The sequence below is a fragment of the Cucumis melo genome, chromosome 8 (assembly GCF_025177605.1).
Source record: "Cucumis melo cultivar AY chromosome 8, USDA_Cmelo_AY_1.0, whole genome shotgun sequence".
Classification (NCBI taxonomy): Eukaryota; Viridiplantae; Streptophyta; class Magnoliopsida; order Cucurbitales; family Cucurbitaceae; genus Cucumis; species Cucumis melo.
This window is the reverse complement of record NC_066864.1, coordinates 1,039,450-1,055,242: the sequence shown is the minus strand read 5'-3', so window position 1 is coordinate 1,055,242 and position 15,793 is coordinate 1,039,450. Positions and strand designations below refer to the sequence as shown.

Sequence of the window (15,793 nt, the reverse complement as noted above, 5' to 3'; positions counted from 1 at the left end):
CAAATCATTATTGTTATAGGGGAAATTTATCGAATCAAATTTTCCTAAATTTTCAATTTCATCCGAAAGTAATAACAAAACCAAGTATTTGTTGAATTTTTAAAATTTTAATTTTATTTATATTGAGAACTTACCCACTTTTGATTCTTTGAATGGTGAATTAGAAATTATTGAATATGAAGTAAAAATTGCAATAAGTCAATGGTGTAGTAGTTTGGTCAAATAAAAAGCTTGAAAGTTGACTTGTGAAAAGTAATTTCCTTGATTTTAAAGAATGTGTAAATATGTCTAAATTATCTTTTTGCCCAAATTAGAGAAAAAAAATCCTCAATATTATAAGTTATAATGTTTTTTTCCAATGTATATATAAACTATATTTTTAATAATAAATAAATAAATAAAACTAGATCATAGCTTCCAAACGGCGTCGTATGAACATCATTTTCATTCACCCCACATCTGGAGAAGATAGTTTAGGCACTTGCTACAACAGCTGCCATTGACATACAACAAATCAGGGCCGGCCCGTTTGGTTCGTTTGGGCTTGGAGATTTGGGGGTCCAATTGAGGCCCAGTATATCTTGTCTTTTTGAGATTATGCCTATATTCTAAAGCAACTTGTTCGAAAACTTCTCCTTCAAACATGTTGATTTTGATTGATGGGGTCAAATGGTCTCTCACAAATGCAAAAGCCAACTGATCTCTTGGGTTGAAAGCTTCCAATTCGTTGAATAAAAGGCATGAGAATAGGTTGCTTCCCCTTCCATGTCTTCTCAAGATTAAAGCACTATCAGGCACATCTGTAAAATTAATACATCCTTAATTAATTCATATTTAATAATAATAATAATAATAATATTCATATTCATATAATGAATAATTGAGTTAAAAAATTCATCCATCCATTCATGTCTATCAAATAACGAACCCTTCAACCAGTTCATGCTAAATGTATTGGTAAAATATTTTATATCACGTGCTATTAATATAGTGTAGAAAACTATGTTGGAAGTGTTGAATTAACAAAACATAATTAAAGCATTGAAAAATGGAGCTTCGAGAATCTGTAAAGTAAATATTGAAAGAGTAGATAGACCACTAATGGCAGAGTTGAACAAAACAAAAAAAAAAAAAGAAGAACAAATAATAATAAAAAAGAGAAAGTTGAGTAGATTTCAAATAATAAAACAAAGAGAAATTATAAGTTGGGGTATTCAGGATTCCATGTGGATCAGAGAGAGACCAATATTCTGATCACAGAGTAAGTTTATCTGCTCCCAATAACTCATTTATTATCCCTTTTGTCTTATGTTCTTACACCAAACCCACATCTTTTCTTTGTTATAAACGTAATAACCATTTGAATTATACTTAAATTTGTTATAAACAAATTATGTACGATTAATAGGTCTACCCTACCCATGTATGAATGTCTTAATAGGTCTGTCCATACATGAATAATTAGAATTTTCCTAATCTTATTGTACTAAAAAAAAAACTATATGTATTCGTTAATGATTGGTCTCATCCCATCTACTATAAATTCCTACCTAGCAAATTTCATCTGTAATAAAAACAATAAAAACATATTTCAAAATGATTAAATTCTTTATTAATACTTATGGACTAAATAGAAACAAGCTGAAAAAATTTTGGACAAAAAATTACACCATGATATGCCTATTTTATCGAGTTTTGAACGAGAGATTGCATTCATGAATTTCAATTGATGATAGGGTATGATTTGGTTTTAAAAAAAAAGGTTGGATTAGAAGCAAGAAGGCGGTGGGAAAGAGGGCATGATATGCATGAGACGTAACTCCCAAGCCTTAAATTACAAACATACAAAAAGGCAAAAAGCCAAAGCCATAGCCATAGCCAAAAAGTATGCACAATTAAATAATAGTTTAGAGGTTTTTGACCTAATTAAATCCAATTTGATCATTTCACAACAATATGCTAGTGGACAATTTTACAAAAGAGAATTTTAGTTGGGATCTTTTTATTGCTTTTGATTTATTAGGTTCATTGCCAATGCCAGCTCCTATAGGGATAAAAATTAAATTAAAAGACAAAATTTGGTTGACTTAAAATTAAACTACAAGATGCTATATTTGAATATGTGATTGACAAAGAGGGAAGAAAAATAAAATAAAATAACTTTACTTTTGGTACAATAATCTTACCAAGGGACTCGATTCATATATTAAAGGCAATTATGAAGTATTTTGAAATAAAAACAAAACTTTCTAACTCACAAAATAATAATATATTACTAGCTAGTAATTTTCTTTTGCTTAAAACACACACACCTAAGTCTACCTAACTTTAACAACAACAATAATAGTAATTCCATCAACTACTTCCACCCTCAAGTTTTATAAATTTAGGAATTTATTTATTTTTCATTTTCAAAATTAATCTTAAAGATATTTTTAACTTAAAGTCTATTTCTTTACATTAAGGTTGATTGGTTAGTCAAGTGAAGTTGAATATGGAAAAAATAATTAAAACCACTCACAAACATAAACTTAGTTCGAGTTGAGTATATAATGCGTAAAATTTAAAGGTATTAGTGGTTTAAAGGTTGTTGAATTTGGTAAATGTGAAGCAGAAGTTGAAATGAGAAATTACCTGTGGTATAGGGAAGCTTATTGGGACTCCATGGTTTCAACCCATTTTCACAGTAAGTTTCCATTTGTTTCTTCAAAGAATCAACATCCCACCATTTCTTCCACCTAGCAGTGGCCATAGCTTCTTCCATGGTGTGAATATAATAAGGATGTTTAGAAATAGCCATATCAGCATTCTCGGTAATAATCAACGAATGAATCAACAACAATGGATCCACCATTAACTGAAGCTTTGCATCCACCCATATACTAAATTTAGAATTCGGAAACAGTCTATGAACTAAATATTTTGGTATTACGCCATTCATCGCCGGATTTTCGTACAGATTCTTGCTAGAAACTCTTACAATTCTCCAAGCCCCAATTGTTATATCCGGCGATGAGTTTTTACCGGAAATTATCTTATGATTCTCCAATCCTTTCACCGTAGTTTCATCAACAAACATGAAAAAACACACGTTATCCAAAGTCTTCGATCCAAGGCCTCTCGGTTGCCGAATTTTATCATGATCGTTAAAAATCGCCGAAACTACAACCACACCGTTACAACTCTCCATGGCAATACGATCTTCAGAGTAAACAAAACAGAATCAGTTAATTAAAACAAACGAACGTAAGAAATAAAAAAATCCCAACCGAAATTCGTAATACCAGAATCCCTGACAGGAAATTTCTTGAGAAACCCACAAGGAACCGGAACGGTAGCGTTACCGTAATCTCGATAATCGAAGAAGGAAAATCTCTTGTGGGCAGTGAAATTGCCGGCGAAAGAATCGGAATTAGCAAGGAGGTAGCTCAAATTGGAGGATGGGGAAGAGGAATTGGACAGCATTGCCTGGATCTCGTTAAAAACCATCCAATAATCTGAGAAACAAATTAGTAAGAGAGGAAAAAGGGAAGATTAAAAAAAAAAAAAAAAGTTAAAAGGGGTATTGCTTATTAGTTGGTTACCTGAGAAGAAAACAGGGGTAGAACAAGAGGATCGGAGAGTGGGAACGGCGTACTTGTGTTCGCCATAGGAGGAGGGATAAGAGAAGAGAGAGAACTGAATGGGATCGAAGGGAGAGGAACGGAAGAGGCATTTGGAAGCAGATAAGGAAGTGTAGAGAGCGAGGAAGATGGAGGAGGAAAGGTAAAACAGAGAGAAACAGAGAAGTTTTGATTGGAAAAGCAGAGGAGTAGACCAACCTGTCTTCCCCATTAGCCTCTCGATTTTGATTTTGCAATTATTATTGTTATTATTTTTATTTCGTTTAATATATAAATTCTCTTTTTTCGTCGTTTATTGCTTTCACTTCACACTCCCACGCCTTCTTTTCCGTCTCACAAAAACTAAATAACCGTTTCTGTTTTTTCACCTTTTTAGCTTCATTTTATGATTCCTATATATTTCAATAAATATTAAATTTAATCTCCAAATTCTACTTTTCACAAATTTCCAAAAATATAAAAATTGGATAAAATATTTATGAAAAATGACAAAAAAAAAAAAGTGTAAATATTTTAAGATTTTTTTTATATATTTGAAAAGATTCTATTTAATTATTTAGTTTTCTTCCGATGGAAATTTTGTAGTACAAGAATTGGATTTGAACCTCACACGTAATTTATGCCGATTACTATCAAACTAAATTTCTTTTTATTATATAAGATTTTTATAGATGTCGTAAAATAAACTAAAATATTTACTAGATTTCGGATGCTATCAATTATAGAGACGGATAAACTTCTATCAATTGCATTGATAGGAATATATCAAATTTGAAATTTTGTTATATTTTATAAATAATTTGTTAAATTTGTCAATTTTTAATTCTCCTTATATGTTGTATTTTTACCTAAAATTTAATTTTGTAAAACTTAACTTAAAATAACTAAATTTAAGGTCCATGAAAGAATACTTCCACCGAAAATAATAGATCAAAATTGAACCTGGATCAAAGTTGAGAAAAGGGAGATAATATTTTAACCTTTATAATTTTGATAGGGTTAACCTCTAAAAGAGATTATACGTTTAGTCCATACTATATCTCGATTTGTTTCTAGTTTTTTTATAAATGAAATTATTAGTTTTGAAATACATCTCTCAGATTATTGATTGGGATGAATACATATCTAACTATTAACAAGATTATATTATATGCTCAACTTTTCTTTCTTTATGTATTTCTTCCCTATTTTTTAAAATATCTTCGATTCTCACGTTGTCTCACTTTAATTAGTTGAGAATATTAATTGAAGTGAGAGTATTAATTGATTTACAAACCAACTTCTATATATATGTATATATATATATATATTGTAGATAATGTTTGAGGAATACACACAAGAGGTATTCAATGTTGTAACGATCCTACGAAGAGGTATTCAAATTTCACCTCCATTTTATTTTTGTTATTCGGAATTTCCTCAATTATTCATATTATAATTTCTACCCACAGACCCATACCCCATGAAGAGAAATATATAGTTAAAGCTTATAATTAGATTGTTCGGTTTGGTTGATTTTAAAATTTTGCTCGGGGCTTTTTGAAAATGTCTTCTCTAAGCACCTTGACCACTCGTTCAAAGCTATCGAAATCGGCCAAGAGAGTGTAAAACTGAGAGTCTTTAACGTCAGGTGGTAACAGGTAATCGCTTCTCAGTTTTCTAAACTCTTCCCATTCTTTAATTGCTTCCGGGGTCTCATTCAGCAACACTTTAATTATAGCCTGCATAGTGTTTGATTAAATGCCACTGATAAAAGTTTGAATGCTATTTGCTTTTGAACTTCCTATATCAACTTCTAAGTTGTTCACATTTAGCATGATTTATGGGTGGGGTTACTAATCCTTACTCCCCAACCCCAACTTTGTTGTTTTTGTTTCAAACGTTGCAATATTAATCTTTGCTAAATGTTTCAAAACTATTATTGTTTTCAAGGAGATGCTTTTAATTGCAACAAATCATTATTGGGTTTTGAACTAAATTATGGGTGGATTGTATGAACTCAACAAAAGAAGATGTCAACCCATTTACTTTCTCAGTTAACCTTCCTTTTATGAACCCAATCTCAGTTTGTCATCTGGGAGAAGAGTTATTTATTTATTTATTAAATGCAACATGGGAAACGGTTATTTGTATAGTTTTAGCCATTTCACTATAAGAAATTTATGAGAAATAATATACCTTAAATAATGGGCGCCGAACGTCTGAATTGTCATTGTTATTCAAGCATGGAAGTTCTTCTGCCTTTGCAAATTCTCCCTAGAAATGCATCAAAAAAGAGAATAGAGGCTTGATCGATTCATAATTTTCGTTCCATGTCTAAGTGGAAGAAGAGCATGCTTCAAAATTAAATCCACAGGTATATATTTTCAGCATCCGTTTGTCATAGCATGCAATGTATAATTAACTTTATATCGTATGTTTAATTAGTATCACATATACGTGCTTCATATTTGCATACAATTGTTATATTTCTTTGAGAAAACTGTTCATTTTCCTGCCAGTAGTCCTGCATTTTGGCCTATGTTTTATTCATACAAACACAGAGCAATTTTGAACAAATAATAATTAACGAGTTTGTAATGAACACCTTGTAAATGTATAATTCCACGAGAAGCATCTGATATTCATATTCATATAGTGGAAATGATTTCTCAGCTTTTTCTGCTGCAATTTTTAATTTTTCAATAACTTTATCTTCTTGTCCTAACATTTCCAGCTTTGCCACAATGTTCTGTTGCACATCAAAGAAATTGAATAAGGATTAAGGACTCACACACAGCTCATTTGATGAATGAATGAATTGATTGAAAATCTTTAGTGCTTTTCCAACAAATATAGTCACGTATGGTAGTGATTTTTAAAATTGTCAAAATCAATTTTGTCATAATGCTTAACCTGGAGCTTCAGGAAATCAGGAAGGTCTGACTCGATCTTTGTGTCCAACTTCTTCAGATATTTATCTTTCTTTTCTGGGTTGGCTCTCATTTTTTGGAATTGAAGCAATCTTTTCATGGCTAATTTGCCACCAAGTAGAGCTCCAATGGATACTGACCTTGTAAAAACACGCTGGGAATTTTTCTTCTTAATTATCTGAGTAAAGAAATAAAGCAACACGAGACCAACGCCTGAGATGAAGAAACTCGACGCTGCGGCACCAGCTCTTGGTCCATATTTGGTTTGGACATTAAATTTTTGATAAAAGTTTTTCAGTATCTGAAAAAAGTCTCTTACAGAGTCTAATGAGGAATGTGACATTCTGGATTGTGTCAACAGGAATCAAAGCTTAAATCTATCTTCCAAGAACAGAGAAGTTGGGATCATGGTGCCGAAAGAGGGCGAACAACAATGATTTTTAAATATAATTTGTATAGGGAAAGAATGAAACTCTTGTAGAGGAAAGAATCATTCTTTGCTTCAGTCTTGCATTTTTTTTTCTTTACTGCATGGTGGGTTAGGAAGCTAGAATGCAATTTTTATCAGGATTTACTCTCTGTTTGATAGAAATTGTAAAATGTTAGCCTTTGATACGGTTCAAGCTTCTTTTCTTCCATTGAAATATTGAGGTTAGTTGTATTGAAGTATCTGAAAAGCTTTGAAGCCACTTTTTGGGATGTAAAACGCAAAAAACTACAAGATTCCTAACAGAAAAAAGGGTCGATATCTTTCTTTTTTTTTTAAAAAAAAAAAACAATTATATTTGATAAATTACGTCCTTGAATTGTCTTTAACTTTAAGGAGGAAACTTGCAATCACGTAAAGGGTGTATTATGTATTCATTCCTAAAAGAATTGTTTTATAGAAAGTAAAGAAAAACACATATTTTAGTGAAAAACGCATGTATCATCATACATTGGAGCGTTGAGTCCTCTCCAAACAGTAGGAGATAGTCGTCCATTATGGGGTTCACCAACTTCACTTGCCTCTACGAAGGAAGGGCTTAGTGGGAATTGAAGCATTTTCAATATATGATTTTGATGAGAAATGTGAGATGGTGCCAAAAGTGAAAAATGATCATACAACAGTTAATCCAATGGACTGTGAGTGAGCTTAAACAATGGTGAATGCAATTTACACCAAGAAAAGGAGGCGTAAAAGGCAATGTATGAAATAAAAGTATGAATATATGATGGAACTTACAAGTGAAGGTGTGAGGGAATCCCTTTATGGCAACATTAAAAGTACAAAATTAAAGTTGGTGGGGGATGATAATATATATACTTGTTCTTTCATTATACACGACAGTGCCAAAAGCAGATTTAGAATATTTCTTTCATTGACAAGAAAAGAATTTTTTTTGGTGAGGAGAACGTTTTTTCATGAATAATAATAATAATAATAACTATTATTATTTTCATGATTTCTCAATAATTTAACAGTGTGTCTGAGAGCCTTTCGAAAGAGAAAAATAGTGTATCAAATGGACTTTACTTTTATTTTTTCAAAATACCTACAATTAGTAATTATTTGTTTTGCTTTTATCTTACCTTTTTTTATACATTATTTCATTTTCCAAAATTGTTTTTAAATTATCCATTACATACATTTTTTTTTCTTCGTTTTATTAAAAAATCCAGTGACATTAGTTACATACATTGAAGTTATTTTAAGCCCTGAAGGATTTCTTCTCCCTTTTTGTATCTTTAGTAATATTTTAAAAAAAACAATAAAGAGTATTTAGAATATGTAGTAACATTTTAAAAAATTTACAAATATATAAAATTTTATCGAAATCTATCATTGATACACCATATTGTAAATATTGTCTATCGTTACGAATAGACCATTATATTATAATGTTTTTTAAATGTGGCTATATAATTAATTAATATCTCTAAATTTACCATAAAATGTAATTACCCAAAAGGAAAGCCCAAAGACATTGTGAAAAATGGGCTACGGAACACCAAGCCATGGCCCAATCAAGTACCGAGAAAACCAGGCTCAACTGGCCCAAAGTTAACCTTAGGATGAAAATCTCATGAAACGAAACTTTAAAGAAATTAGGAAAAGGAAAAAAAAAAAAAAAAAAAAAAAAGTCATTTTCAAGACTATCAACCAAAGACTCCTTAAAATTTTAAAACAAACCATACAGTTAACTCTATTCTAAAAGCTAAATAATTCTCTCAACATTTCAATTAAAAATAAATCAAATCAAATCTTGCTTCGTTTCCGTAATCATAATTCTAAAAATCTAGTTTTACGGTGTAAATAAAACTTCTAAAATATATATCGTACCATAAAAACTAAATTGTCGTTGTCATGTAACATCTACGTGTAAGAATTCAATGAAAACGTGTTAGGTAATAAAACTAACTAAATTTGTAGACATTTCCAACATATAAAACTAAATTATAAAAATCATATTGAAACAACAAAATTATTGACAAGCAATAGAATAGCATTATTTAATTATTTTTTTAAAAGGTAAAACAACCCATTTTAAACCAATTTAGGAAAAAACGATGTATTTGAGACTTTATTTTATATTTTTAGATACCTCTTCAAACAAGAAACAATTATAAAATTGTTTCGCACAATAGTCTACACGTATATGTATAATATTATTTGTATAACTTGTTTATCCACATTAACATCATCGAGTCATGTGAATATAAAAGACACGCACTTTGGAAGCATTAAAATTTTGTGGTATTATGTTATACGCATGCTAATTATTTGATACGAAAATTTCAAATTTCTACCCATGCAAAGTTTTCTTAGCATAATAATGTTCCATACACCATTAAAACCCCATTTTGCATGTCAATTCATTATTATTACTATTTGATTAGATGAAATCATGCAATTCATTAGAGACAAGATACATACATATATATATATATATATCTTAAATGTCAAATGTTGATTGTACCAATAAAATGAAAATTGAATTTTATTTTCTTTTTCTACTATTTGTTTCAGTTTTAAAAACCCAAAGAGAAACCATATTTTAGTATTTGTTCAATATATATATATATATTGTTATTATTATTTGTGATTTGGAATAAATTAGGTTAAGCCCTATTATTTGATGTTACTTTATTTCTCTTCAATCATGCTTTTTTTTTTCTTCCCATCAAGACAGTGGGTATTCCACTCTATCTCTATATCTTCCTTTTAATTATTTTGTTTCATTGATAAAAAAAAAAAAATCAAATAAAATGTATCTAACTCAAGTTTTAATGTTAATTTTCAGTCAAAACATTGTTTTAAAATCGATCTTATTAATTATCATTATTTCTTATATATGATTTTGTTCATTTTCCATTTTTGCAATTCATGTCTAATTGAATAAAACGTTTTTATCCCAATTCATGTTTCTTTTTTTTTTTCCTTTTCAATAAAATAGTATACATGATGATGCTTTGTAATTAAGCAAAAAAAAAAAAAAAAAGGGCTAAATATGAAATTTGAGTATTTTGAAGGTAGCAAAGTTCAGATATCTAAGATTTTTATTCTTAATTAGATTTAGATTGTAATTATCCATTCTTTCTCCCTTTTCATATTCCAAATTTCCATCCAATCCATATAATTTTGTTCTCTTTCGGTCATCCAAAATGAATTTAGAATAATTTAATATTAAACTTAATCCAAAGTAAAATTAAAATTTGAAAATATACGTAAAATATAATTACTCTATTTTATAAATGATAGACATATATATTTGATAGTATAAAATTTTATTACATTTTGTAAATATTTTGATTATAGTTTGTAATATTTAATTTATAACGGTAGTATTTTTATTATTTTTAATACAAGATTCTTAAGAAATTTTCTCATTTTTATTTTTTAATCTTTAAATGGCCTAACCTTAATTAATTGATGCTCTTAGGCGGGAATATATGATTTCGTAGGTAAATTTAAATTAGGGTTTTTTTTTTTTTTTTTTTTGGAAAAAAATAAGAAATCGCCAATTGTATTTCTATATTCGAATGTTTTGCAAATTTTACAATATGCTTTAGTTTACTATTTCAAATTCCCTTTTTTATATATATATATTCGATCCTTAAAAACACTGGAAATCTTTTAATTAACTGGAAAAACAGAATAATAATTCTCATTATAGTTAAATTTACTTAATTAAATACATGAAATCAACCCAATGTTTTCTTAAGCTATTTCTTAAAATGAGATACCTTGAAGCCAACGTTTTTTTTTTTTTTTTTTTTTTGAGAGATGCATTTTATTTTCTGAAAAGTGAGAAGATGTTTTGATAAATAAATAAAATTAAATACAGGGAAAATTTTAAAAATAACATAATCAAAATGGATTTTTTAAGAATAATAATAAAAAAAAAACAAAATATTCACTAGAGAACAAAAAACCATAGTTAAAAAGAAAAGTGAGTTTAACATAATAATTTTCCACTAAGAAAATATAATATGTGAACTGTTCAAAATTTATAGTAAAAGTGTCAATAAATATAAATGTTGAAAAATGAACTATTAAACACATTTCTTTAATTATTATCGACTAGTAAATAATATCAATTTTGTACCTCTTATTATTATTTATTTTGTACCCAACAATTATATATATTTTGATTTTTTTTTTCAATATATATATATGTGTGTATGTATTTATATCAACTATGTATGCAATAATTTTATAATAAGATAAATAGAAATACAATTTTAAACAATTATTTTTCAAATCGAAAAATACCATCATCCAATTGGTAACTATCTAAAATAACAACGATGGAAGATAAATTCTAAATCATTTTTTCTAAAATTAATACCCCAATTAACTATCACTTAAAATGATTTTGTCATGTTTAAATTACTCTAAAACACACTTTTAATAATCCTTTAATGCTAATTTAATAATTTTTTTTTCATATCATGATATTTACAAATGTAACAAATTTTCACTATCTATGAGAATAATAAATAGTGATAAATTATAATGATTGACTACTATTTATTACTACAAATATTTTGCTATATTTAGAAAAATTTATAAAAAAAAAAAAAAATATTGTTCAAAATTGTTGTTCTATTAAAAATACGTTTTTAGAGCCATCTTAAAAACGATAAAAAAGAAAAAAGAAAAAAAAAAGATTTATAATCACTATAAAGTAATTAATTCTTAAACATATAATTTATGAGCGTAGATTTAATTAATAAATTAATTGTGATTATTGTAGTTAAAATGAAATGAACACAAGAATTGGACATTGATTTTCACTAACATGCGTGGGAAGCCAATAGAATGAGCTAATTAAGGTTGTATTGCTAGCTGCACTCCATTATTAACCCCTAATGTTGACTGCCGTTGTATTCAATGTTTCTTTCTTAATCCTTATTTATTTTATAATTTCACTTGTTAGCCTCAACTCTCCCCTTCCCTCTCCTCGGCCCTGTTCTTTCTTTTTTATATAACTATGAATAATTTCTTTTTATAAAAAATAAATCATTCATTGATATCTTTCAATAATAAACGTAACATCTAGATTATTTGTTGTAAAACGTTGTGTTTTTTGATTTGATGACAACGGAAGATTAGGAGGATGAAAAGATGGATAGAAAGAGATTTGTAAGAAGTAAAGAAGTAATGGGGAAAGGGATTTGTCATGTTTGATAATATTGAAATAATCAGTTAGAGCGCATAGTTTCCAATGCATAAGTTTCTTTGGAGAAGTCAGTATTAACTGTAAACCATTTAATTAGTTTTCTTTTTATGGGACATTGACAGCAAAAATCACAACCTTTATCTATCCTTAAATTCAAAATGAATTTAAAATTAAATAATCTCCCTGAATTGATCAGACCTTTTCAAAACATAAAATCAAAATGACATTGACGCGTTTTCTTTTCTTTTCTTTCTTAATTTCATGTAATTTTAATATTTAATATTTAATATCTCTCTCTTGAAATTTGAACATAGAAATTGAAAATAATTTGTTATCTTAGGTAAGAGGTAGAGGTTATGTTGGGAGGGGGGGGGGGGGGGGGCGGAGAATGAGCATAGTATGTAGGACATGGAAAGAAAACATATATACGTTTAATTAGGGTTTAATATTAATCTACCAATACTAATATAATTAAAATATTTAACCTACTCATCTTAATTACACATAATTTATGGCTAAACCCACGAAATAGAATCACTTATAATCTAATTTATGGCAAGAAGAATCTAACAAGATTATATTATAGACCAAAATTAAAAGATAAAGGAGGGACAAAAAGAACAATAATGTATGTCTACCATCCCTTCACTCACGTTTGTTCAATTCGAGGACCTCTATTATGCCCCGTTTTAAGAGTTTTTTTCTTTTATAAATACGTGGATACGGGGGATAGAGCTTTCAACATGTAAGATGAAAGAATATCGTGTTAATTATGGTTGAACCAAACTTACTATATAGTTTGTCTTTAAATACTAGTTATTCTTAACATTTTTGTTGAATTTTGTTTCTATTTAAGATCGAGACATTTTTTCTAATTATAATCGAGGTCCCATATTTGATAACATTTTTATTTTTGAAAAATTAAGTTCACAAATCTTCATTTTTTACCTCTAACTTTCTTCATTTGTCGTCTATATTCTGTTAATGGTTATAAGAATCAAGTAAAAATTTGAAACGAAAAAGAGAGTTGCTTTCGATATGTTAGTTTTTGTTAATTCAATCATTGTATTAAAAAAAGATATAAAGCATTGTAAGACGTTGAGATGAGACATACATAATTCTTAGAAACAAAAACAAAAAATAATTATCATCGTAATTCGTTATTGGTTAAACAAATGGGTTAGATTTGCATAAAAATTCATATGTATAAATATATAAATACATTATTGTGTTTTAAAAAATAAATAAAAAGGACGATAAGGAAAAAGAAAATTGAGGAAAGAATGTTTTACAAATATTTTGGATTTCTTTAAAACGTGAGGGAAAAAAAAATAAAAGTTATTTTATATTAAAAAGTTTTTCCAATAATTGTAAAAAGATATGATTTGAAACTCTAATTTCTGATTGGCCAGGAAAGACTAAATTATTATTAGTTTTTATAAAGAAGATAGAAACAGAGTCCCCGTCGAAGGTATAAATACCAACCAAACGAATTCTTCTTCACTTCTTTCATCCAATTTTTGTTCTTCCTTCTTTTCTCATTACATATCTTCTCCAAATTCCAATTCAATCTTTCATAAATCCACAGAATCCGCCATGGTTGTTCTGTCTCAACCGACGTTAGATTTGAACCAATATTCCCTTCTCCGATCAACATGCAAACCCACCGCCTCCTTCGCCGATATTCCCGAAATTGACCTCTCAGATCCCAACGCCAAGTTTCATATTGTCAAAGCTTGCGAAGAATTCGGCTTCTTCAAGCTCGTAAACCACCGTGTTCCCATCGAGCTGATGACGAAACTCGAAGATGAATCGCTCTGTTTTTTCAAACTTTCTGAGTCTGAGAAAGATAAAGCTCGCCCACCTCACCCTTTAGGTTATGGCTCTAAAAATATCGGCTCTAATGGCGATAAGGGTTGGATTGAATATCTCCTCATTAACGCTAATCCTCTCCCCATTTTCTCCCATGACTTCCTGTAAGTTGCACAAGTTCACGAAATTTGATAAAATAGAGCAACCTGTTTTCTTTTTTCTTTGTTTAATTTGTGTGGATGTTGTTGCAGTTGTGCAGCGACGGAGTATGTAACGGCGGTGAAGAAACTGAGCTGTGAAGTGGTGGAATTAATAGCAGAAGGATTAAAAATGGAGCGAAGAAACGCCATTAGCAAGCTTCTAAACGACGAGAAAGCTGATTGTTGTTTCAGAGTAAACCACTATCCACCATGTCCAGAAATGCAAGGTTTAAGCGGACGAAACATGATTGGATTCGGTGAACACACGGACCCACAAATCATATCAATTTTAAGATCAAACAACTCAACCGGTTTACAAATCTGCCTTAGAGACGGCGCGTGGGTGTCAGTGCCGCCAGATAACGGAGCGTTGTTTGTGAATGTCGGCGACGCGCTGCAGGTGATGACTAATGGGAGATTCAAAAGCGTGAAGCATAAAGTGGTAGTGGATCCGAACAGAGAGAGAGTTTCAATGATTTACTTTGGAGGGCCGCCATTGAGTGAAAAGATTACGCCGTTGCCGGAACTTTTAGAAGACGGAGAAGAAAGCTTGTACAAGGAATTTACATGGTGGGAATACAAAACGGCGGCGTATAAGAGCAAATTGGCTGATTATAGGCTTGGTGCGTTTGAAAAGAGTCCAATTTCTTCTTAAGACCTTTTAATTCTTGACTTTTCCGTTGACTCTTTCCATAACTAAGCATATAACTCGTATAGGGCTTTTCTTGTTAACGAAGGAATCATTGAAGAGGAGGCTCTCACAATACTACCCTTCATAATTTTATATTTCTTACATGTATTAATTTCCAACCTATATTTAGTGATAAGTAATAACAATTATAGTTTTTTTAAATGGTGTATAATTAAATTTACATGCTCAATTTTTTTTTTTTTTGATTGATCCATTATTTAAAATAGATACTATCAAATAATGAGAGTATTAGTTTGAAAAAAATATATAATTTTTGATATAATAAACATAATAAAACTATCTCGGGGGGTTTTTTGGTTCTTTTAAATGTTTATTTATTATTATTATTATTTTGCTTTCATAGGTTGTTGAGTTAAATAGTGAATTATTATGGAAACACAAATTTGTATTCTTACTATTTATATCAAGTTCACTTATATTTTTGGAGTGAGAAGCAAATGAAAAGAAGTAAGGAAAAATGGCATATTCTTGTATGGTAAAGAAAAAGAAGGAAATTTGAATCAAAACGCAAGTTTTGACATTCATGTTTCAACTCTTGGAGTAAAATTGGGATGAGATTTATGGATACTTTTGTGCATGCCAATTATTGACAAAGAAGAACAGGTAAGACAGAGAAAAATAATTGGAACTTATTTTTTCCTTTTAATCCTAAACACACCAGCGTAGTTATTAATTTTCTCTTTAAAAAAAATTGATGTCTTCCACCCTTGAAATAGTTGACATAGTTCTTCCCCCAAAAAAAAAATTAAGGGTTAACTTTCAAACGTAACGTTTCTAAAACAAATTGTATTCGTATTTGTCATGTTATTTACAATTGTAATGTTAGAGATATAAACTCTCTCACGGAGAGTGACATTCTCTTAATTAT

The 15,793-nt window shown here is 29.3% G+C and overlaps 3 protein-coding genes and 1 long non-coding RNA gene across 5 annotated transcripts; 2 read left to right on the top strand and 2 right to left on the bottom strand.

Annotated features, from left to right (window-relative positions):
* Nucleotides 1–310: 310 nt before the first annotated feature.
* Nucleotides 311–3,877, bottom strand: LOC103484369 (probable hexosyltransferase MUCI70). Of its 2 annotated transcripts, none has more exons than XM_008441413.3 (4): nt 3,585–3,877; nt 3,285–3,497; nt 2,635–3,201; nt 311–800 (listed from the first exon to the last, which is right to left on the bottom strand). In XM_008441413.3, the coding sequence occupies exons 1-4, from the start codon at nt 3,832–3,834 to the stop codon at nt 445–447; spliced, it is 1,386 nt and encodes a 461-aa protein (XP_008439635.1). In that variant the 5' UTR covers nt 3,835–3,877; the 3' UTR covers nt 311–444. The 2 variants fall into 2 exon arrangements, with proteins under 2 accessions (XP_008439635.1, XP_008439637.1); XM_008441415.3 differs by having other exon boundaries at nt 3,285–3,468; nt 3,585–3,793.
* Nucleotides 3,878–4,886: 1,009 nt separating this feature from the next.
* On the bottom strand, nt 4,887–6,948 carry LOC103484367 (uncharacterized). Its single transcript, XM_008441412.3, has 4 exons — nt 6,519–6,948; nt 6,211–6,354; nt 5,802–5,879; nt 4,887–5,344 (listed from the first exon to the last, which is right to left on the bottom strand). The coding sequence occupies exons 1-4, from the start codon at nt 6,876–6,878 to the stop codon at nt 5,141–5,143; spliced, it is 786 nt and encodes a 261-aa protein (XP_008439634.2). The 5' UTR covers nt 6,879–6,948; the 3' UTR covers nt 4,887–5,140.
* Nucleotides 5,343–7,204, top strand: LOC103484368 (uncharacterized). Its single transcript, XR_536724.3, has 2 exons — nt 5,343–5,979; nt 6,576–7,204. It is a non-coding gene; the product is annotated as an uncharacterized LOC103484368 (long non-coding RNA).
* A 6,517-nt stretch (nt 7,205–13,721) lies between these two features.
* Nucleotides 13,722–15,066, top strand: LOC103484366 (gibberellin 2-beta-dioxygenase-like). The gene is made up of 2 exons (XM_008441411.3): nt 13,722–14,177; nt 14,265–15,066. Exons 1-2 carry the CDS (start codon nt 13,798–13,800, stop codon nt 14,866–14,868), a joined length of 984 nt encoding a protein of 327 aa, XP_008439633.1. The 5' UTR covers nt 13,722–13,797; the 3' UTR covers nt 14,869–15,066.
* The last annotated feature ends 727 nt before the right edge of the window (nt 15,067–15,793 follow it).